The 22,492-nt window shown below is 57.5% G+C and overlaps 1 protein-coding gene across 2 annotated transcripts in view; it reads right to left on the bottom strand.

Moving 5' to 3' along the window:
* PPP2R2B (protein phosphatase 2 regulatory subunit Bbeta) overlaps positions 1–22,492 on the bottom strand; it is a 111,531-nt gene that overhangs the window by 61,021 nt on the left and 28,018 nt on the right. The window contains exon 1 of one of the 2 annotated variants that reach the window (XM_075714984.1): positions 15,820–15,889. The exons of the other annotated variant lie outside the window; for it this stretch is intronic. Within the exon in view, the coding sequence (XP_075571099.1) occupies positions 15,820–15,889 (70 nt within the window). Of the gene's footprint in view, positions 1–15,819; positions 15,890–22,492 lie in introns of those variants that run through there. 2 annotated transcript variants of the gene reach the window in all.

Genomic DNA, 22,492 nt, shown 5'->3' with positions numbered 1-22,492 from the left:
GGATGATCTTAAAGGTCTTTTCCAACCTAGATGATTCTATGATTCTATGATTCTATGATCTCTCCTACTTTTGCAACTCAGGACTGTTGTACTGGAACCTTGAACTTGTTATACACCAGGCAGGGAAATACCATTTTTTCTGTTTTGCAAATGAACAAAGGAGGAGGAGGGTTGGGGTCCTGCCTGGCAGTTGATGTGAGGACAGACCCTAGCCGTAGACGGTGAGGACGGACCCTAGCCGTAGACGGTGAGGACAGAGTCATGTCACTGTTCGCTCCAGCTGACGGTGCCGTGGAGGCAAGTGGCCTAATCCTGCCATCAGGTCAGTTGAGGAGATGCTCACCGCTGCCTTGGGTGGGCCAGAGCCCCCGAGAATAAACACTGATGGAGATGCCTTTGTGCAAGCAGGGCGAGGATGCCCTCCAGGCTCCTGAGCAGCCCAGGAGGTGTGAAATTCAAGTGACGGATCTATGAATGATCTATAGAGTAATGTCACGGGTTTGTAACTTTAGAAACAGATTGACACAGTTGTGGAAAGACGAGGCAAAATGCAATTTGGAGAATAAAATTAACTAGAGCTCCCAAGACTCCAAGCAGGGCAAAGATAAATGCAGAAGTCCACAGCTTTGAATTCGTCACGTCACCAGCCACTGGCGTTTGAAATGGACGCGGCACGGCTGTCCCGCCGTGCCCTCCGCGCGCCCCTCGCGAGGCCGCCCCGCACTGCCTGCGGCTGCGCACCCAACCGCAGGGACGGTCTCCTGCCCGGGAACCTGCCACGGGAGCTCTGCCTGCTTCACCTAACCTGTCCTAAGTACACCCAGCACAGCCCCTCGTCCCACGCACCCTCCCAACTGCTCCCAGGTCAAGGCAGTCTTTTCTCTCCCTTTCTTCTCCTAATAAGTGCCAAGCCCGGCAAGCAGGAGAAGTTTTGCTAGTGGTAATGACAAGTGTGTGTGTGTGCAGTCAAGCACATGGGTACGCAAGGTGGCAAGCGAAGGCACAACCAACCGTTTTTAGCCGTGTGGGCTGTTGGATTTGCAGCTGCTTGTCCTTTGAGAAAGGGGGTCCCAGAAATGCTTGCGAATATTCCTCTGCCCTTCTGCCTCCTCCCGCAGGTAAAATACCCCCATCCGAAAGGGAGAGATGGCTTCTACCTGCCGCACAGAAAACCCTCATGCGAAGAGGGCAACTTGCACTTTGCCTGGTTTTAGCTGTTCAAGGAGACGGTAGGAAAGGCGACAAGTCAAAGCCCTCAGCAACCAGCATCCTCGAGCAACACAGACAAGCTGTAGAGCAACAATTCTCCCGTGCTGGTGCCATAAACCACACAGGACATCAGGACTGCCAGCCAGAGGCGTCGGGACCAGGATCTCGCATCTGTATTGAACAGACAGCCAGCACTGGTGACGAAGCGCTGCGGCTGCGTCCGTATCGTCAGCTACGTGAGTGACGAGGGGATGTGCTGGTCGGGATCTTGGGCCAGGACACTAACGGGCAACCTTCACGCAGAAACCGAGGGCGGCATGTGGCCCCGAGAACCTACCTTACAGCAAGCCTAATTGCATTAAGGACCACACAGTGTATTGCTTTATTTGTAATGAGTTTTAGGCTGCAGAAGCGGAGAATCCCATCTGCAAGAGCAGACTGTTGCAGGATTCAGCTATTAATAGCCACTGGTACACACTTACTTCCAGCTGAGGGACACGAGGGGGGAGGAGACAACCAGATGGAGATAATGCATTAGGATGACACAAAGCCAAAAGAAGGATGATCCACTTCCCCACATCTTCACACACATCTCAGGCTTGCAGCAGGGCGCAAACAAAGTGTCACATGTGATTAACTCATAAATATCCTAATTAGAAAGTTCTTACGTTAGATCAAATGTCCAAACATGACAAGACTTCATTGTCTCCTCCTAAGAGCCCCGTACAGACAGGGTAACACTGCAGACTTCAGCTCTAGCTTCAAAGCAGCATCGCCAAGAACGGTGCCCCGCCTGGAAGCACACTGATGGTTAAGAATCAGTAAATACATTTGTAAAATACGAGCAAGAAGCCTCAGCTCGCTTATGAAGCGCTTTGAGACCTACTAGTGACGGAGTGCTGGATGAGAACCAGGAGCCGCTATTCTCTCATCAGCATTACAGCTGGATGCGGATTCCCGAGTGTCTGGATCCCCATACCACTCTCCCAGCAGGGAGCATTGCCACCCGACGGGCACCGCGCCGACGGCGAACACTGAACCCTGATCATCTCGAGACCTGCGGGGAGAAATGGATCTGGCTCCACTAACTCCGGGGACAGCCCTGGCCACGACGTGATGTCTGCGTGGCATCGCAAACACAACCTTGGGCGAACTAAACCAGTTAGTGCCGCAAGTATTGACCTTTGACTTTATTTTTATGCCCGATGACTAATAAAGGATGCTTCTTCATTACTTCCATTGTTGAAAAAAGCTTAATAACCTGTTATTAGCTGGAGGCGCTTCATCAGTAACACCAAGCTGCTGTATTTTGCAGGGCTCCTAATGAAAATATTACATCAAGGTGTCAAACAACAGTATGAAACGGGATCCATAACCAAAATGCTCTGGCTGCAGGGAAACCCAGACCTAGCTGCTACTGGGGGAGAGGGGCTCCCCGCTGCACTTTGCTGGATGTGACAAAGCCGTGGATACCTTCAGGGTGCCAGCAGCGTGACGGCCTGCCTGGCGTGCGGCCAGGCTGGCTGAGAGGTGGCTTCTCTCTGGCTTTCTCACTCACACGCAGCCTAACACGCGTGCTAGCAACGGCCGGAGACTCCTGACAGCAACTGTGCCTCCAGCTCTCTCCCACCGCCCAGCCCCCAGGCTGCTTTCTACTCCCGACACAAAGAGCCCAGCAGATGCAAAAATCACAGGCTCAGAGCGTAGTTCAGTGCGTTTTCCAGCCTAGAAACACTCCTGGGTCTCAGAGGCACTGCCAGGGGCGGTCAGGACCCCATCGCTGCACGACTCCAGCCACGTCCGCACGTGGCCGTGTCTCAGCAGACTGAAATCATGCTGGTCTGGTGGTTGCACAAACCCGAAGCCCAGAGATCGCGCCTAGGGCTGGGGTGGAGGGACACCTTCTCCGCAGCTTAGCCAAAATTCAGCAGTACATCACTGTTTGGAGATTCACTCCAGTGTCTTCTAACATAGCGACTTTTGCAGAAGGTAATTGCTGCAGAGACGCTTGCAAAGATTTTGATGGGCCTATGCAATGGGACTCTGGCTTCTGCCAAGAAACCAGGCAAACAAACCGAGCCACCCCTGGATACGTGCATTATTTGTATCCTCCAGCTGACAGCGTTACCCCCGAACTGATCTTCACAACCAGAGGCAATCACAAGCAGACATCTGGCATACCACTCCTGCTAGCCAGAAATTTTCAGTGGGGAACCAGTTACAAAGCAACACTGCTCATGCTGTTATTATAATTAAGGGTCTGTCAGCCTACTGCAACCAAGGCCAAGTTTATTTAGAGACTGTGAGGGACGGCTCTCAGAAACCACCTCTCTAATTCTCCCTCTTCCACTCCCCCGATCCCACAGACGCACGTTTCCACGGACAGCTTGCCAGCGCAGGTCAGAGCAGCGTCCACCTCTGCCAACGCCCAGCCTCCAGCAGCAGACCGCATCTCCTGCTCCGAAACAGCAAATGCAAGGGTCCTGAGTCAGGAGTCACGAGATAATCTGCTGAGAACAGACGCTTCCTCTACCTGCCAGACAGGTGGAAATCGTCTGAGACACATAGGTTCGGACAGCAATTAATCTTGTATGTATCCACCTTCAAGTGTTCAGAAAATACAGATTAAAAGTGTGAAATGTTTAGCTCCCTTTTGTTACATCTCATGTGAATTATGCACCCCACTAAAACACTCTGCTTAAGATCATCTGCGGCAGGCAGCTGGGTGACAACCTTCCCCCTCCCCTGGACAACCCTCTTGTCTCAGCGGAACAACGACCAACAACAAGAGCCATTTCGTTCACTCAGGAAACAGCATGTGTGCCTCGTGTTCTCAGTGCAGAGCTCTCATCCTGATATTCGGAGAGCTCATCGGAGCTGCACAGCCCAGTTATCTGCACCCAGGACCCACAACAGTATTTATGACAGAACCATGAAGCGCTTCCCTTAAAATGAAGTGGCTAAAGAAAGAAATTCTCTGAGCCTCACACAAGGGAGCTGGGGACACGCGTGAAGGGCTTAAGGGGCATCTGTTCACCGCTCTATCACAGTTTTATTACCACTTTTAAGCCAAAGTACTAGCCAAAGCTGGACACCAACAGTGTGACCTCTCAGCAGACTCCTAAGCACCCAGCAAGCAGGATGGTGACAAAACTGGGCAGAGGGGAGCTGGGCTCTCTGCGTAGCCCCCCAGCCATTACAGAGATTTCCCGCGAGCCTGGGAGCGGCAGACGCATGCCGGGTCCGGAGGCAGGTGTACGGTGGGAGAGCCGTGACCGGTGCTCCCCTCCTGCCTCCAGGGTCAGGCCACGCACCCGACTTTCGGGACACCACATCAGGCAGCAACGGAGCAGGGGCCCCAGGGAAGCAAAGCTCATTTCCCTGCAGGCAGTTTCATGCCGGCTGAACAGCCCCACACCTGCACACCGCAGCTCTCGAGGTGTTTTCCGTAGGGCTGCCATGCCCCCGAAACGCCACGCTCAGAGACGGGCACTCTTCCTGGCGGTAGGTTTTTGCGGGAGCTGCACCATGAACACTGGAGTACAAGCACTTAGTGTTCTGCAGCGTGCATCCGAGCAAGTTTAATGGGTAGGAGCCAGGTGTTAAACAAGCTACAGCCTCCCCCCGATGCTGGTCGGCATCTGGCGCCCATCAGTCTGAGCTCTGCGGTGAGACAGATCCATCACTGTGCGCTGTAAACAACGCAAGGTGGAAGGACCGGCTCCTCTGCACTCCCCTGACCTCCCTCCCCTTCTCGCTTGGTAAAATTTACTCAGCCTGCAAGTGAAGAAATCTGTCAACCCAGCTAATGTTGCTCATCAGCTGCTAACTGCTACGAGACCGGCGGCAGAAATGAGTTGTCAATAGCTAGCACTCAATGTTTGGTCAAATGCCTGTGTTCGTCACACAGGTTGCTTTTTGTCAGTCAGATGGCTTCTCCTTTACTCACAGAGCTCAGGGGACACACGGAGATGCCTAAGGACTCACCACCAAGGCTGCGCTGCTCATTTTGGGACTGCCTGGTGACACAGCAGCACGCGGGCAGGATCCTGAACGCTGCCCCCGGCTCCGCCAAGGCTGGCAAGGCAGGCAGCACCAACGTGGCCGGGCAGCCGGGGGCTGGCCAAGAGACACCCGGAGCACCTGGCACGGAGTGCCAGTCCGAAGCTGGCCGTCACTGCGCGCTGCTGCAGCGGGCATCGCTCCATCCCTGAGGGAGGAGAGAGTGGCAGGGCTGGGCGAGGGCAGGGCTTTACCCAAACTGGCACTGACCGCAGGGGCACGCCGGCTCAGGTCGTGCGTTAAATAATAACCGAAATACATTTATCTTGCTATCGATGTGTATGTCACTGAGGACTTTTATATCAAGAATGAAAGCACCAAGATGAAGCTTAAAAAACCAGTGGTCTTCCAAAGTCTACAAAGCCTTGGAGAAGAGCGTATTCGGGAAGCCACACGTGTGGGGCTGGGGTCACTGAAGCTGCAGCTGAAACAGTGCCTGTTTCAGGATCCGGGGCCTCCCCCGTTGCTGTACTTCTTGGGAAGCCCGTCATCAGCATTTTAGATAGTTGCCACTTCGATACCCCTGCACTAAAATAAGTTGCAGATCAAACCAGGCAGCCAACAGAATTTTTAAATTAAACTACAAAACTATTTAAAATCCCCTTTGAGGATGTTATCACAGGGTTAACACCCACTCTGGATTCAGATAATACAGCAGCAATAAATGGTAATGTGCACTATGGAACGTGATTTATTTTTGCTGAGCAGGCTTGGCATCTATAAATCTCAGCACTCTTAACATTTAAAGTTGTTATTCCTATGACAAAATAGACATGAGGGAGATAACAGTCTTTATCTCCATTAACGTTTTATTGTTATTCAGAGACTATAGATACAGACTGATCCAAGGGTAGGAAAATCACAGCCATTTGTTTGCATACTCGGGAAGCTGAGATAATGGTCGTGTTTTATGACTGCACTAGGGAATCAACTGAAATGCAGGACAGAGAAGATCGAAATGGGAGATTAGTTGTCTATTTTGGTTTCTGGTTTCTATTTCGGTTACCTTTCCATTCACAGGACCTGCTTTAGCACAGCATTAGGAGAGATGGCCCATCGCGCGCTGCTGAACAGCTGACTCGCTGCACACGAGCAAGCGAGGAAAGAGTTTTAAAGGAAACAAAAAGGCTGCAGAACAATTCTGTGCAATGCAGACAAACAGCGTTGCAACAGAGGCAGGACCTTTCTGGATACGTCAGCCGCCTGGAAATGACTCTCCGCTCTCTCCCCCAGCCCTGCTGCCTGGACTCCTGTGACTCCTGCAGCCGCCCACGAGGTTGCAATAAAAAGCTCCTAACCTGTTTGGCATTTTTCTTTCTTCCCAAGGTACGTATTGTAGCTCCAAGCACTACAACATCCTTTGTAAGCTGACCCTGAAACAAAGTGAGCTGAAGCTGCGGTGAGGGCTCCATCGCAGCAGGCTTAAGCAGTTAAAGACTGAAAAACAAAACAGAAAAACCACACAAATCGCACAGCCACCTGCCTGGTCCTGGGACCTGCTTCCAGCTCCCAAGCGTCGCCTCCCACGCAGAAACAGCCTGGGGGTCGCAGCCCCGTCCATCCCTCCTGGCAATCGTCACTCGCGTTCGCTGCGCACTAAAAGGCAACAGAAGCCCCGTGGGCTGCCCCTCAGCAGGCAGCCGTATGCCCGCTCGAGGGCTGCTGCGCCTCCAAACTCCCCGGGCCGAGCGCTTCTCGGGAGGTCTCACGCTGACCGGAGCGGGTATGATACCGAGGAGGGGTGGCTGCTTTGGGGTTTCCTTCACACGCACCCGGCTGGGCACTGGGCGGGGACCAAGTGGCTCCTCTCACAAATTCGGCAGAGCCTCCATCCCCGAGACGAGGCATGGGCAACTTCCTGGGGCATTCTCCAGCACGAGCAGGGACAGGCAGCGTGCTCCTCCGCCAGTACAAGCACTCGCGACAGAAACCCAGGTCTGAGACGGGCCAGCCCTGCCTGGACAACACCGTGCCACCAGGCAGATTCAGAGGACCAAAGAGCTTAGGACAAGCTTGAACTTGACACAGGGAAGGCGTAAAGTCTGCATTGCTCATGGAAAACACCCAGGTTACAGAAAAGCCTCAACAAAAAGGCAAAACTATCATGAAGGGTGCTACCTCAGATTGCTTCACCCGCCTGTCACCTTACTCTGCTCGCCCACGCTGTGCCTAGCAGGCAGAGGGGCTGCAGCTCATTCAGGTCAGGAGCCATCTGCCACATCTGATTGTCGAGGGCAAAGCAAAAAATCATCCCAACTCAGTTAACTGCTAGATGCAACTGCAGACCTGATGGGGAACGACACAAGGATGTCAACGACAGCAGCGGCGCCCAGGACTCCCTTCACTCTCTGCCACACTGAGCGAGGTCCCGCTAATTTGTGCCTGCGCTTCTGGAGCGATTCAGAGGCCAGCAGCACAGTGCAAGAGGAGCAGTACCATTCCCCGCTCCGCCCCACGGGAGAACAAAACCGCTCAATCAAAGACCCTCAAGAAATCAGGCTCACAATGCATCAGGAGAAAAATAACAACTGGTGCTGGAACAACTGCTCTGAATGGAGACATTGACTCTAACAGCTCAATTACGCCTTTATTGGGGAGGGCAGCAGGGACGCAAGCTGTGCACAGCGTTTCTGACAACGTACAAACAAGGCGCTGAGTGTCTCCACACCTGGGTTCCGGTGCCCAGGCACTGGGGCAGGATCGCCACGGTTGCACCTCACCCTTCCCAGGAGCACTGGGGCCAGGCACAGCGTGCCCGGGCCAGTCCCGGGTTTGCTCTGCCCTGGCTCCCCAGCTCCAGGGCACGGCAGCCGCCAGCCCGCTAACTCCTGGGGACTTCGGGAGGGCCGTGAGGAGCTCAGGTGCCACCGCACAGGGCCGCCAGGTTTCCGGGGGTCACAGCAGCACTACGCAGAGATGCGGAGATGAGAAGTCAGTGGATGTTTTGGTGTTTACCCACCAGCTCCAGACAGACCTGCCGTGCAGCGGCTCCGCTGTCGCTGGGTGCCCTGGATCCCTGCTCCAGCCCCGTGGCGACAGGCGCCCGCATGGCACTGCCCAGCACGCTCCCTGCGGTACCCGAGCTCTGCGCCGGCCCTGACTGCAGCTGGGGCTTTGTGCCTGCTCAGCACATTGGCGTGAGCGCTTCCAGCTCCCGATCGCAGCCACACAGCCGAGATCGGGAGGAGCAGGGAGGAAGCAGCTGCTATTTTTAACCTGCCTGATCAGCATCCTGCCACGTCAACACGCCTCAGCTCTGCTACGTGTGCGCGGCCCTGCAGGTCGCACCTCTGTGCAAGCCGGCACACACCTCTCACGGCGGTTATGAGCGTCACCAGCCCACACCAGTGGCATTTCCAGCAACCCCAGCAGCTGGGACTTACACTCCCAAAGGATCTTCCACGAACCTTTATTCCCACAGCCAGCCACCACCAAGCCCCCGGGCAGGGGCATGCCTTTGGTCTAACTCCCGGAGCTCAGGGTAGCCGATGATTACCTGGTCTGCCGCGGCATTTGCTATTAAGCCCCACCACCTACTGACTTCCCAGGCACAGGAGCTCACCAGCTCTGTGGGGAGGAGGTGTTAGGGGTTTGGCAGAGCCCTGCAGACTCTTGTTCACACGAGCGACCACAAGAACCTTGCCCAGGAGCAAGGCCGCACTGGATCAAATCAAAAGCACATCCAGCCCAGTATCCCGTCTCCAGCGGACAACAGGAGATGCACACAAACAGGGCACCCACGTAACGTGTTTCCACTATTATTCTCCCACCCTCTAACAACGTTCAGCTCAGGGACCTCCTGAGCCAGAGGTGGTCCCTCTGCGTTTAGTAAACCTTGACAGCTTTCATGACCTTGTCCAGATTGACAAATTCCATGACCTTTGCAGATGCTAAAAGATCACAAGGGTTGACTATCCTGTGGGGAAGTTTCCCAAGTCTGCTCCCCTTCACCTGACCGCTGCTCCGCCAGACCTTCAGAAGTTTCCCCACCGGAGCTCCCTGTGCCTCTGCCCTGCGTGGCCCAAGGAGTCCCCTGCCACGACGCACAGCCCCACGTACACCCCACCCCGATGGCTGCAGGACAAGGCAGGCGTGCAAAACACTTTGCATCACCTGCCAGCCTCCTCGCGGCTGGCAGCACAAGCACAAGGTCGCTCTGACCCGGAAAGATCACCCCACGTGCCCAGTGAGCCCTCTGATGGGACACCAGCGGTCTGTAGGAGCTGGCTGAGGAGCAAGCACGTCCAAGGGGAGGCACAAAACGGTGTCGGGCACAGAGGGGACGGGACGGGCATGGGGAAAGCTGCTGTGTTACCCCTGGGGCCTCCACCACCACTTCATGTGTCCCACAATCCCATGTGAAAACCTGCGGATCGGGCTGTCCTGTGCCGGTACCCGAGGCTCACCGTGTGAGCACCCACAGCGTGCCCCAGGGCCCCGGGCTTGCGAGAAAGACTGGTGTTGGGTTTTGACCTGATCCTGGTCCCCAGAGCAGACGGACCTCTACAGCAACAGGAACTGGGGCAACACTGGGTTTTAAGGCCAGACCACTCCGCACTGGTGGTGGTGCCTGCTCGGAGCGACCCAGCTTTCCCAGCGTCAGAGTGGGAGCAGGTCCCGAGCTGGTCCTCGCACAGAGATGGGGAGGGGGAGGCACCAAGCCCCGTCCCCTGCAGACGGGTACGAGCCCCGCACACGCCATCACCAGGGAGCAGGCGCTCTCGCGGCCCATCTGCGGGTGGGTCGCAGTCGCATCATTACCTGCTCCTGGTCCTCTCGGTAATCCCCAGATTACAGAGTCCCCAGGCACATCTATTCTCTCATTAATCCCTGGATTAAAGTATCCCCAAGTCGGCTTTGACGCAGTGCACTACAAACAGCTGAGTTACACTGCCCTCCTCACGGTGATCCCCGGATTAGACAGAAGGAGACGTGTCCAGGGCTCCTTCCGACCCGGCTGGAACACAGACTCAGGGAGAGGAAGGGAGGTCTAAACATAGTACATGTTTATAAATAAAAAGCATAAAGGATGGGACTGTGTTTCATAATCAAAGTACTTATGTGATAAAACAACTTCAAGGAGGTTCCCGGATTAGTTAAATCCCAATCCAGATGATCCCCAAACAGCAACTCGCATCATTTTGAGACAACAAAAACACTGGACAGCTCTCAGCCTGAACCCAGCGCTGGGGCAAAACACCTCACTTCACGCTTTTCTGGGGACTACACACAGATTTTTAAAAATCACTGTCATTGCCACAGAGAGCTCTTAGCGAACTGACCCGGAAAGTGAAAGAGCTTTTAGGGACCCAGCACAGCACAACCTGAACTGTGGGTTATGTACAGCCCAGGCTCTTTCTGAAACTCTGCCTGTGTAAGGGCAAGGCAGGAACGTGCTCCCCGCAGAAAGCCTGGAAGGGCTGCGGGGCCGCACGGCCCAGCCCCGACCCCCGGGGCAGGCGGAGAAGCCCCCGGGCAGTGGACAAACACCCAGCTACCCGAGGACACCGGCGACCAACTGGTCAGGTTTTAGTTGCATGGATTGCTTCTCTCTCCCTAAAACAGAACAGAAGAGCCTGAACTTGTCCTCTGCCATATGCGGAGGCTGCTTATGCATCCAACAGCTCCTGGGCACCCACAGACCCCGCCGAGGTGCCGGTGGGGGGACCTGCACAGCCATGTTCCCGGTGTCGGCGCGGAGCGGGACCGGCATCAGAGCTCCTTCCAGCAGCACGTGGCGGGGCAGGGATAAAGGCGGGGTGGGAATGACTGAGAGAGGCTTACTTCCAGCTGTAACAAGAGGGTTACAGCTGGAAGTAACAAGATTAAACTAGGAAAAGGAAATGAAGATTTAATGATATATTTCTCAACAGCAAAATCTGTTCAGTTCAGGAAACGCTCCTCAAGGAGATTAAAGACTCGCTGGGGCATCAGCCAGCGCCCCAGGAAAAGGGGCGCATGCGGAGCAGCCATGCGGTGCCAGGGAGCGGCTGCAGGGCATCGTGGCCTTCCTGCCCCGCGGCCGCTGGCACGTCCCCGAGGCCACGCAGCCCCCGCAGGGTCGGCCCCCCGCCCCGTGCGGGAGACGCTGCCTCGGCAGAGCTGGCGGGAGATGGCGACGGCCCGCGGAGCGGGGCCAGGATGGCCCCGGGACACGGCTGGCCCCACAGCAGGCCCATGCCGTGGCCGTGGGGCCTCCCAAAGGTCCTCCTCCAACAGCACAGCCACCTGGCCACGGGCCACCTCCCCCGAGCGGCCACAGGCAAGGCCACCGCTCCTCCTCCAAGTGCTTTGCTGGGAACCGTGGGTGCCAGAGAAGCACCCACACGTGTATCGCCTACAGACATGGCCAGGCCCGGGGGCACTTGTGCTACGACGTTTACAGCCCAGCTGCACACCCCGAAACGCACACCCCACCCAGAGACTCCTCCTGGTGCCCGCAGGGCAGGAGCAGCCCTCCCCGCAGCATCCCCGCGGCGCCTGGGGCGCAGGGCACCCACCACGCCCCGTGAGATTTTCCTGTCCGCTGAACCAAAGGGGCGGGAAGGGCCGTGCCTCCATGCAAAAGGGCCACCCAGCCACGGCTGCTGCGGGGCCAAGCTCTGCGGGCTCTCTGCGCGGAGCCCAGGACATCCTGCAGCATCAGAAGGGGGCAGGGACAGAGCTGGAGAGTCCCGTCCCCGGCAAGGGGGGACGCGCACCGCGGCCGTGCTCCCAGCCCAGCTCGCAGGTGGCGGACAGGCAGCACCAGCCTGGCCCCGGTCCCCAGCCAGCCCTGCCGCCATACCCCCCACCCCAGGAGGGACCCACCTCCGACGGGCTAACGCAGCGCTCAGCATCCCTCCTCTCGCAGAAGACCTTGCCCTGCAACGGAGCAGGTGTCTACGGACACGGAACACCCTCGTTCGTTAGGTGCTGTCCCACTGGGCTGAGCCATGACAGCCACCGCTCCTGCCTGCACCGCTGCGCACACGGGCTCGGTCACGACCGTCACTCAGCAGGGCAGGGAGCGTAGAAAGGGACATTCACGCCATTCCTCCTTTCTTTGGAGGCATTGACCCACCCATAAGCCACCAAGAGGACTCAGAAGCTTGCCAGGTGGACAGCAACGCTATGCAAAAAAGGTGACACCCACAGCTGGAAGACTTCAGGAGATGGGCATTTTGGGGCAAGCTACTGGAAATGGGCCAACTCTGGGGTGGGGGGGTGAAGGGTCCTTCAACACCTCTAGCAAGCACGTCTAAAAGTGGAAGCTACTCAAGCGGTTTGTTTGTATTCAAGTAGTCTCAATTTGTCCTACTTTCGACTGGGCACTCGGCAGAACTGCAAACAAAGATGTATTTATGCAGCAGAACAAACCAAGCATATTTTCAGAGCATTTTTCATGTGAGACCTGCCGTTCTGGGGCAGTGCGGTGAGGTGTGAGCCAGCGCTCAACCTCGCTGGCATCGCCCTGGAACCAGCTCACCCTGCTCCTTGCGCCGGGGCGAACTCTGCGGCACCACCCCCGGGGATGTGCGCCGCATCTCAGCAACTTCATACTCCCTGGCAGCTAAAGTCGAATTAGCACAAAGGCTGCATTTCCTTCATTAGCCGTACTTCTGAGCGCCGAGCAAGAACAAGGCGTTCAAGTGTGCGCTTTTGAAACACCATCCTCGCCCCACATTTGCATAAAAATACCAGACCTATTTAGGTGACAACACCACTTCACTGAACCACACGACATAACCCCATTTGTTCCCTGGGCTGACACCAGAGGCACCGTTGCTTCCAAAGCGAGTCCTCACCTTCTGAACAGGCTTTGGAAGGATTTTTTTTTTTTTTTTTTTAACAAAAGATAGGTTACCAACCCCATCATTTTAGGCATATGCCTCTTTCACCTGTAGAAAAAAATAAAACTGAATTATCTTCCTTCATTTTTTTTCCACACTGGCAAGATCTACCGTTGCAAAGTACATTCAGCCTTCCTCTAGCAGAACAACCGCACAGAGAATCGGAAGTCCTAGGCGGCACAAGGTGAAGAGAAACCCCCAGCTGATGCGCAGCCATTAAACACTCTCATGTGCCTCCTCCAGCCCCGCCACAGCACGGGGATCACCTGGGCTTAGTCGGTCACCTACTGCACAAACACGTCCGGCTATTTCCTTTCTACAGAGACGTTTGCTATAGTTTTCTAGCATGACACACGAGGCTCTTCTGAAAAAGCCAGCTTACAGCTTCACCACAGATAACTAGATGGACTGGATCTTCTCACTGAAACCTCGGGCTGGAAAATGCCCAGACCTCCCGGTGTCACCGGCTGAAATCACTGCAGGCTCATCTCAACCTCAGAAAACCGAGTTCTCAGCAGGTCACGACAGGGCAGCTACCTTCCTCTTTTTTATTTGCTGGCTGCTGCAGCTGCCTTTATAATGCAGCAACGGCAAATTCATCCTTCCATGGACCACAGCACAAGGCGATGCGAGCCGGGTGACCGGGAAGCGCGGGAGCTCAGCCCCATCCTGGCTGCACCGCCCTCCGGGAAGCGCCGCGCACCATCCCATCCCTCCCCGCAGAGCCCCTCCACCCCTGCGCTGGCAAACCGTGCAGGAGCCAGCATGGCCTCCGCGTGTCCACCTGCCACCCAGCCCCACGGCGCGAGACACGCCGGAGCGGCGGAGCCAGGGGTGCACCCGGCGTCACCGCCCCTGCCTCTGGGGGCTGTCAACAGCGAGCACTTACGTTTCAGCTACACACAAGCAACACGAACTTGCACATGATCATTTTCTGTGGCTCACCAGGTATCCAAAGCTTCCCATTACAATATTAAGGCAAAGATTTTCCCACTAGATAAACCGTCCTTTAGCCATGTGCTGCAGTCACAAAATTCCCAACGTCTAGTCCTACGCTGCCTTCCTCTAGAGCCTCAGGAGAATGCAACAGTAAGGGAAAGCCTCTTCGGCTACTAATTAAGCTATTAATAAGCCTGTTCAGACTCTCCGGTGTGGAGTCTGTTTTTTGAAGTTTCACGCAAGGGGTCAGTGCTACCGGGAGGGAGGGGGGGGTTGGTTTTGCTTTACAGCAGCTGCGCTTTCCTCCTGGGATCCAGGAGGTTGTGACGGAGCTGATGTGAAGTCAACAGCTCTTGGGCTGTCAGGGAGGACAGCAGAGGCAGCCGCTGCTCCGTCCCCATCCCTCCTTCACCAGCTCCGCTGGTGGAGCCTGCCTCTTTGTGGCAGGCTGCAGCGTCATGTGCAGGCTGCAGCTCACTTTCCCATGCCTGAACCGAACATGGCCACACCGTCTCCTCCGCTCCCGAGCCATTACTGGAAATCGTCTTCAGATGCACCCGTACGCTCAGCCGGGGCTCTGGCATTATGTGTGTCTAACAGTTTTGGCATCTCCTCGCCTCTGCAACACGCCAAGTCAGAATACGTATCTCTTCCTGCAGAGGCTTGTAGGGAAAATAGCCCTGAGACAACTATTTAATTTCTGCAACAAGAACTGCACCAGCGTTTGCCGTATTTCCTCACCTCACGAACGCAGCCACGGTCACAGGCTACCTGCGGAAGCCACTAAGGCAGCCACACGCTAAGGAAGCACGTTCCGAAACCGCGGCCCCCGCATCCCTCCGGCTCCCCGCGAGCCCAGCAGCCGCCCGCAGCCCTGGGCCCCGGCGGGGCAGCGGCCCCGCTCCGGCGGGGAGGGGGCGGCCGCGGGGCCCGGGCTCTCCCCGGGCGTCGGGGGAGCCCAGCGACGGGGAGGGCGCTGGGGCTGCCCGGAGGGGCCAGCGGGGCCGGGGGGGCTCGGCCCCGGCCCGCTCCGGCTCCCCGGGCGGGAGGTGCGGGGCCCCGGGCGCTGCCGCGGGCGGCTCCCGGTTCTCCGGCGGCGAGGCGGGGGGCAGCGGGCGGGTGCCCCCGCGGCGGCCCAGGGACCCGGCCCGGCTGAGCGCGGCGGCTCCAGGCCCGGACCCCGCAAGCCCGGCTCGGGGGCGCCCGGGCGGGCGGGCGCTGGGAACCCGGCGCTGCTGAGTCACCGGAGCGGCTCAGCCGCCCGCGCGGACCCCGGGACCCCCGCGCCGCCCCCCGCACCCGCGGGGCTGCCCGGCCCGGCCCGGCCGGCGGGGAGCGGGGCCCGGCCCCGGCTGCAGCAGCGGCTCCGCGGGGGGCGGCGGGGAAGGTGCGGGGCGCGGCGGGGGAAGGTGCGGGGCGCGGCGGGGAAGGTGCGGGGCGCGGCGGGGGAAGGTGCGGGGGGCGGCGGGGGAAGGTGCGGGGGGCGGCGGGGAAGGTGCGGGGGGCGGCGGGGAAGGTGCGGGGGGCGGCGGGGGAAGGTGCGGGGGGTGGCGGGGAAGGTGCGGGGGGCGGCGGGGGAAGGTGCGGGGGGTGGCGGGGGAAGGTGCGGGGGGTGGCGGGGAAGGTGCGGGGCGCGGCGGGGAAGGTGCGGGGGGCGGCGGGGGAAGGTGCGGGGGGTGGCGGGGAAGGTGCGGGGGGCGGCGGGGGAAGGTGCGGGGGGCGGCGGGGGGCGGCCCCCACCTGCTGCAGGCGGGCGGGGGCTGCGGCACTCGCTCACCTTCCGTGGCATAGCTGTGGTCTCGCAGGAAACTGCTGCTGATCTTGCGGGTCTCAACGTCCTCCTCCATTGACGGCGGGCTGGCGGGCGCGGGGCGTCAGCAGCCGCAGCCGCGGATCCATCATCCCCCCCCGCGCCCTGCTCCGCGGCGGCCGGCCGCGAAATGCGGCGGCGGTGGGGGGGCGCAGGGGCGGTGGAGCCCGCTGGCTCCTCCCATACGGCACGGCTCGGCTCGGCTCGGGGCCGCGCTCCGCCCGCCCCGTCGGGCACGGTGCGTCCCGGGCGGGCGGAGCGCGGCGCTGCCCCTGCCCCTGCCCCCGGGGATGCTCCTGCCCGGGGATGCTCCTGCCCCGGGGATGTCCCTGCCCGGGGGATGCTCCTGCCCCGGGGATGCTCCTGCCCCGGGGATGTCCCTGCCCGGGGGATGCTCCTGCTCCGGGGGATGCTCCTGCCCCCGGGGATGCTCCTGCCCCCGGGGATGCTCCTGCCCCCGGGGATGCTCCTGCCTCCGGGGATGCTCCTGCCCGGGGATGCTCCTGCCCGGGGATGTCCCTGCCCGGGGGATGCTCCTGCCCCAGGGATGCCCCTCCTCCCAGGGATGCTCCTGCCCCCGGGGATGCTCCTGCCCAGGGATGCCCCTGCCCGGGGATGCCCCTGCCCCAGGGATGCTCCTGCTCCCGGGGATGCTCCTGCCCAGGGATGCCCCTGCCCGGGGATGCCCCTGCCCCAGGGATGCTCCTGCTCCCGGGGATGCTCCTGCCCAGGGATGCCCCTGCCCGGGGATGCTCCTGCTCCCGGGGATGCTCCTGCTCCCGGGGATGCTCCTGCCTGAAGAGTGCTGCTCCCTGACCTGTCCGCCCCACACACAAGAACACAACTGGGGTCTGACACCAGGCCCTTTTTTTGGCAGAAAGAGAGCCCCAGCATGTAAACGCCTGGTGTCCTGGGGCAGGGAACGCAGCAAGGGCCGCGGGTGTAGCCATGCCAGCAGCATAAGGAGGTGTGTGCCCATGGCTGCCTCGCCCAGGCTCGCCCCGTCTCAGCTGTGGGAGGGGGTAGGGATGCTCCGTGGTTCATGGCTGTGAAGGTCAGTGCGGGTAGGGGGATCGACGACGTCCGAGGAAGAGCAGGAGCACAGGGGCTATGGGCGAAGGGAGGGCTCTTCTTTTCAGGGCGCGTGTCCGAAGGGACGGGCTGTATTCTGGGCATGCACACCAAAAGGAAACAATTACTCTTTGGGAGGCTTTTGTGTCTTGATACAGTCCAGAAGAAATAAGCCTTGGCACTGACTGAGCCACTGGCAGACACAGGGAAGAAACTCACGGGGGCAAGTTGCCCCAACTCCACTTCTGTTAGCTCTCGCACCTGAAGTTGGAGGTAAAACCCAACCGCAGTGTCAGGACAAAAGACGTCCCCAGCCAGGCAGCGATATATGCCCTGTGCAGCACGACTCCATGCTCTCAAGCCAGCACCACGACCGACCCGCAGAGTCCCCTCTGCCCCCCCCCTCCTCCGCCCAGATGGCTGCTGAAGGGAAACGGGCACACGGACACAGCCTGGGGTCCGACCCGGGCCTGCAGCCCATGGCGCACCCCTGCCCCGCCATCCAGACCCACCTCGGCAGCACCCTTGGTAGCGGCAGAACCCTCACTCTGTCCAGGATCGTCCTCGGTGCTGGGCGCCGGCTGGGTGCAGCAGGGGAGCCGGGCGCACACGGGCACAGACCCCGCGGCCCCTCTGCCCCGCGTGCCCACCTGCCAGCGCAGTGAGCCCGGTGCCCCCCGAGCCCCCGCGGCGCAGGGCTGGGGTCAGCCGCAGGAACCGTGGAGCTCGACAGGAGCTGTCTTGGCAGCCCAGCACCACATCGGCAGGGAGTTACTGTTCCTGGGACCGGAGGGAAAATAAGGGATGCAGAGGGAATGGACAAAGATGCTGGATAACATTGTGAACACAGTGGTGTGCTGCAGCTCGATTTCCTCTCCTAACTGTAATATCATAATTAAAATCTCATTGGCAAGGTGCAAGATTTTACAGCCTACTTTACTGTTCTGCTGAGATCGCACTGCCTCCTTGGGAGCTGCTTATTTCAGGGGAAGCGTGGGAGCATCTCTGAGCAAGAACGCTCAAGGACTCCAGTACGTCCAGTATGCACGTCTTGTGGACAGCCACCGCAGCACCGCCGCACGCCTTTTGGAGGAGCGTGTGGATCCTCTCAGGCGAGAGGCAAGAGAGAGGGAAAGCTCTTTCTGCCCATGTCGTGACCTTGTGAGGAAAGGTGAATTCCCAGGCTGCCAGCTGCCTGCCTCCCCAGGACGCTTTCTGACATGCCGTCACGTGCAGGTTGATATAAGGCATTGTAAAACTGCCCAGGGAGAACCTGGAGAACTCTGGCACTTATACGCTTATACAACTTCAAGGATTTGTCAGTCAACCACAGCGCATCACAGGACATTCGTTAATACGGGGATTACTGTTGTGACAAGCCAGAAGCATTCACCAGACAGGCATGAGCCTGAAGTCTCCATGCCCAAAGCCTTCACTGAATTATTCTGGAATGTGAGTTCCTTGCTATAATCACCAGGCACACATTTAAGTTAAGCAAACACACTGTGTTTGTGGCTGACGCTGCTGCCGGTTGCAGCGGGCGAGATCCACAGGTTAGTCTGAATTCACTCGCTGTGACATGGCACAAGACCCGGCCACGGTTTCATGGCAAAGTGCAGAGATGTATTTACCGACGCTCTCTTGCAGGCCAGAAAGAGCCACAGCATGTTCTGAAAGTAACTTTTGTGTTGCTGGTAGCTCCTCGCACACACTACAGCGCAGGGGATCGCACCCGAACACGGCACAGCAGGACTCAGAACTGCTGCGGGCTCTGGGCAAGTGAACTGACACCTCGGCGCCTGTCGTCTCCTGCCTCCAAAGGGAAGGGACGGGTACGGACCTCCCGCAGGAAAAGGGAGAAGGAAAAGAAAGGTTAAAACCAAACCAAAACACTACACCCAGGAATCAGATTACCTCTGCCTACGATGCGCGTTTGCCTGCAGGTGTGCACTTGTGTACGCTGTGTAAGACACGGGAGCAATCTAGCTTAAACAATCCCAATTCCAGAAAAAAAAGAAAATAAAGACAGGTTTTTAATAAGCAAACGTTACTGTATCGCAGAACTCAGATGGCAAGCCTCAGTCAAAAGGCAATGCCCAATTGAATAACAAGCCCCTGCAATGCTTATGAATATTATTTAAGAAACATGAACACAAATCAGCAACCTCCTTCCCTTTCTTTTCAGCAGGCTCTGTCTTCAGTGTATTTCCATTTTAACAAGTGCCAAGTCCTTTCTCCCTTATTAACTAGAAAAATTATTCTCCCCATTGTGCATGAATTATAATTATGTATTCATAAGTCCTGCAAAGTTTTTCAATACACCGTACCATATAAATACATCCACAAGCCACCTGTTTGTTATGCAACGCGCATAGGAGCTGCATCATGAAATCCATTTATTCTCAGCTTTTTAAAATCCAGGAATGAGCCTTTACAATAACTAAAAGCATTAGCTGTCCTAAGCAGGAATCCATTTGCAGATTAAATTCACCAAAGGTCAGCTTGTAGCTGTCACTGTTTTCCAAACCCCCAGGTGTCTGCCGTGTTATACACTTTGACATCTCTCGAAGAGCCGGGACACTTCCCACTCCACTGATTTATGCTTCAGTTAGAACAGGCTTAAGAGCCCCTGCGCACAGGTTTCTGTGGGACCTACGCAGTGTGTTAACAATAATTGAATCAAACCTCCGATTTTATGCTCAGCACAAAACTTCCTTCGCCTCATTTATTTTACCTTCACACGCACGAGCACTAGATTTATTTTCCTAATTACTGGTCTGGGTTAGAACGCTAGCCTCATTTTTTTAACTGTTGAATATATTATTAGATAGTAAGAATGATTTCTATTGATTAACCGATCGCTAGCGCAGTGCCGTCACTGATGCGCTGGCTTGCTGGACGATGCCAGGGGGTCAGCGTGCGTGGAGGTCTGGGGACGGCACGTGCACACAGCTCCGCTGCCCCAAATCAGGGGACAGGGCTGGCAGCGGGCGTCCCCGCAGCCTCTCTGCTCTGCCCCAGCCGCAGGGCGCGTGGGCAGCACGGCTGCCGGGGGCTGCGGGCGGATGCTGCCGCCCCTGCTCTTCCCCTTCACGCGGGTGGAACGTCCTCCTGCTCCGGGACGGGGAAACGCTCCCCAGGAGCAGGGCAAGTCCCACCCTGCAGCATCTTCCACCGCTGCTGCCATGTGGAGGAAGATGGCTCTTGGAAGACTGAGCTGCTGTGCAGCTTCCCCGCAAGCTGAGATCGTGTTTTACGGAAACGGACACACCGGAGGGCACAGCGAGGTGGGCTGTTTCTCCACAGCGCTCTTGGCGAGCACCAGAGCTGACGCCGCTTTGGAGCGTTGCAGACGCTCCCCGAGGAACCCGGCACATGGTGGGAGCGGGGGTGCTTGGAGGAGGCACTAAGTGTGCCTAGAGGAAATCACAACGGGGATAAATATTTAATTGCATATGTTTGAAAGAGAAATACCATCTTTCTCGACAGTGCACTTTAATGCCTATGTAAATTAATTAGAATTCATGACATTCGCTGTGCCAATCATTACTTCATAAAGCGATGCAATCCCTTAGACCAGTACTGGCTTTTGAAAGGCCACTGTCACTCTGAAAACACAGCTGACTCCTCACTGTTTTCTTCTTATGTGGGAAAGAAGTTTTCTCCCAAGGAGTGCTTGCAGACTTACCAAACTAAGGACACAACGCAATCGGCGGCCACCGCTACCCGCGCTAGCCAGGTTTGCATAACTTCAGCGTATGGGAGCGTGCCTTCACTGAAAGCCCAGCTCTGTGCGGGAAGGGAAACCAGTGCTAGCACGACACCACTCTGCAGCTCGCACCAAAGTCGGCACCTAATTTTTGATCTGGGTGAAGGTCATGTCATAAAATTAATATTCTGAGAGGGAGAGCACTTAAAGCTCTTCTACAATTTCTCTCGTCATCTCCAGTTCCCAGTGCATCTAGGAATGGGCTCTGAGTCCTTCGGCTCGCAGATTCCACTAGACAGAGCACTTCCAAACTTCAAATTAAGCAGCAAAAATGGGGTAGTTACACTCCTATTATCCCACATGTAATTGGTGTCAGTCAATGAGGCTGGTGGCTGCCTGGCCCGTATTCAAGGGATGACCCCAAAGGGAAAGGGGCTGTCCCAGGACAGAGGTGCAAGCATGGGACTGCCTGGGGCGTCCCGCGCGGGACTGGCAGGATTCATGGCCACGGGGCATTGGGAAGAACGGACTGCACATGGCCTTGCCTTCAGACACGGCCCTGAGCCCGTGGGCATCACTGCCCCCTCAGTCCTCGCACTTGCCACGCACGCCCAGCCGAAGGGCTCGGGCAGCACATACCCCTGTACGAAAGCACGCTGTTTCCAGCAACGCAAGGGGAACGTAACACAGCAGGGCAAGTCCTTGTCTCGGGCACCAGTGGGAAAACAGGAGTGAATCAGGAATTAAGGCCTTTCGATGCAAGCGCATCGCTGTCAGCAACCAGACAATTGCACCAGTCACCCCGCAGCCGAGCACGCTGCACGGCCTGTGGAGAAGCAGCCCCCTCCAGCAGCCTTCGGGGGCTTTATCCCTGGCTCAGCGCCTCCCACCCCGGCTCCCAAGGACAGGGGCTTGGAGCCCCATGCTTGTCCCTGCCGCGCCGCAGCCGTGCTGCCTGACGCTCCCGAAGCCGCCTCAAAGCAGCGCCCAGTCCGGCACGACGGTGGCTCCATCCAGCACCTGGGACACAGGCACCAGGTCAGGGACCTTTCCTTCCAGAGCACCACGGACACCCAAGCGCTTCACAGCGGGTGGGTAAGTATTACGCCCGCCGTACAGCTGAGTACCCAGAGAGACCGACGCTGCTTGTTTACAGCCCGGGGAGCCCGAGGAAGGCTTGGGAAGGGTGCCGGCTCGCGCTGGCCAACAAAGACCATTCCCATCCAGCCATCACGGGACACGTGGTGCAGGTGAACTCGTTCTGAATGAACACCCTCCCCGTGAACGCCTCGCGTGGGGCCATCGTCTTCACCTGCAGACGGAGGGCTGGGCTGCTGGGCGGTCACCGGAGAATATCTGTGACTCCCACTGCGTGTTAAGAGGCTCGCCGAGCCCCTGCGCATCCCCCAGCCCATGCTCTGGGCCCCTGCCCTTGGGTTTCTCCTGTAGCGCACCAAAGGAGTCGACTGTGATTTCCCTGCACTAAGCCTGTTTGTTTCTCACATTTTCAACTAGAAGTCACGTAAGAAAGCCGGGGAATGAATCTGGGATGAAGTGCCAGTCCCATGAACCTTAATTAGCATGACTTCAGGAAGACCAATAATTTACTGGATTAAACCAAGATCAAGAAAATTGGGAAGTCAGGTCACACGCAGAGGGCGAGCTGCAGCCCTCTCCTTCGCGAATGACGGAGAACAAGGGTCAGGACCTCGGGGCAGAAAAGGGAAGAATCAGTTCATCGAATGCAAAGCAGGCGAAGACTTCTGCCTCCCAAAGGTCATACGATAAATTGATCTACTTGGCCTTCACCCCTGCTACGCACTGTTACTGGTACTGGTACAAGCTGCACATGATTAACAG

This window comes from Pelecanus crispus, chromosome 8 (assembly GCF_030463565.1).
Source record: "Pelecanus crispus isolate bPelCri1 chromosome 8, bPelCri1.pri, whole genome shotgun sequence".
In the NCBI taxonomy this organism is placed as follows: Eukaryota; Metazoa; Chordata; class Aves; order Pelecaniformes; family Pelecanidae; genus Pelecanus; species Pelecanus crispus.
The sequence above is the reverse complement of the archived record's forward strand: the minus strand, read 5'-3'. Positions and strand labels throughout refer to the sequence as shown.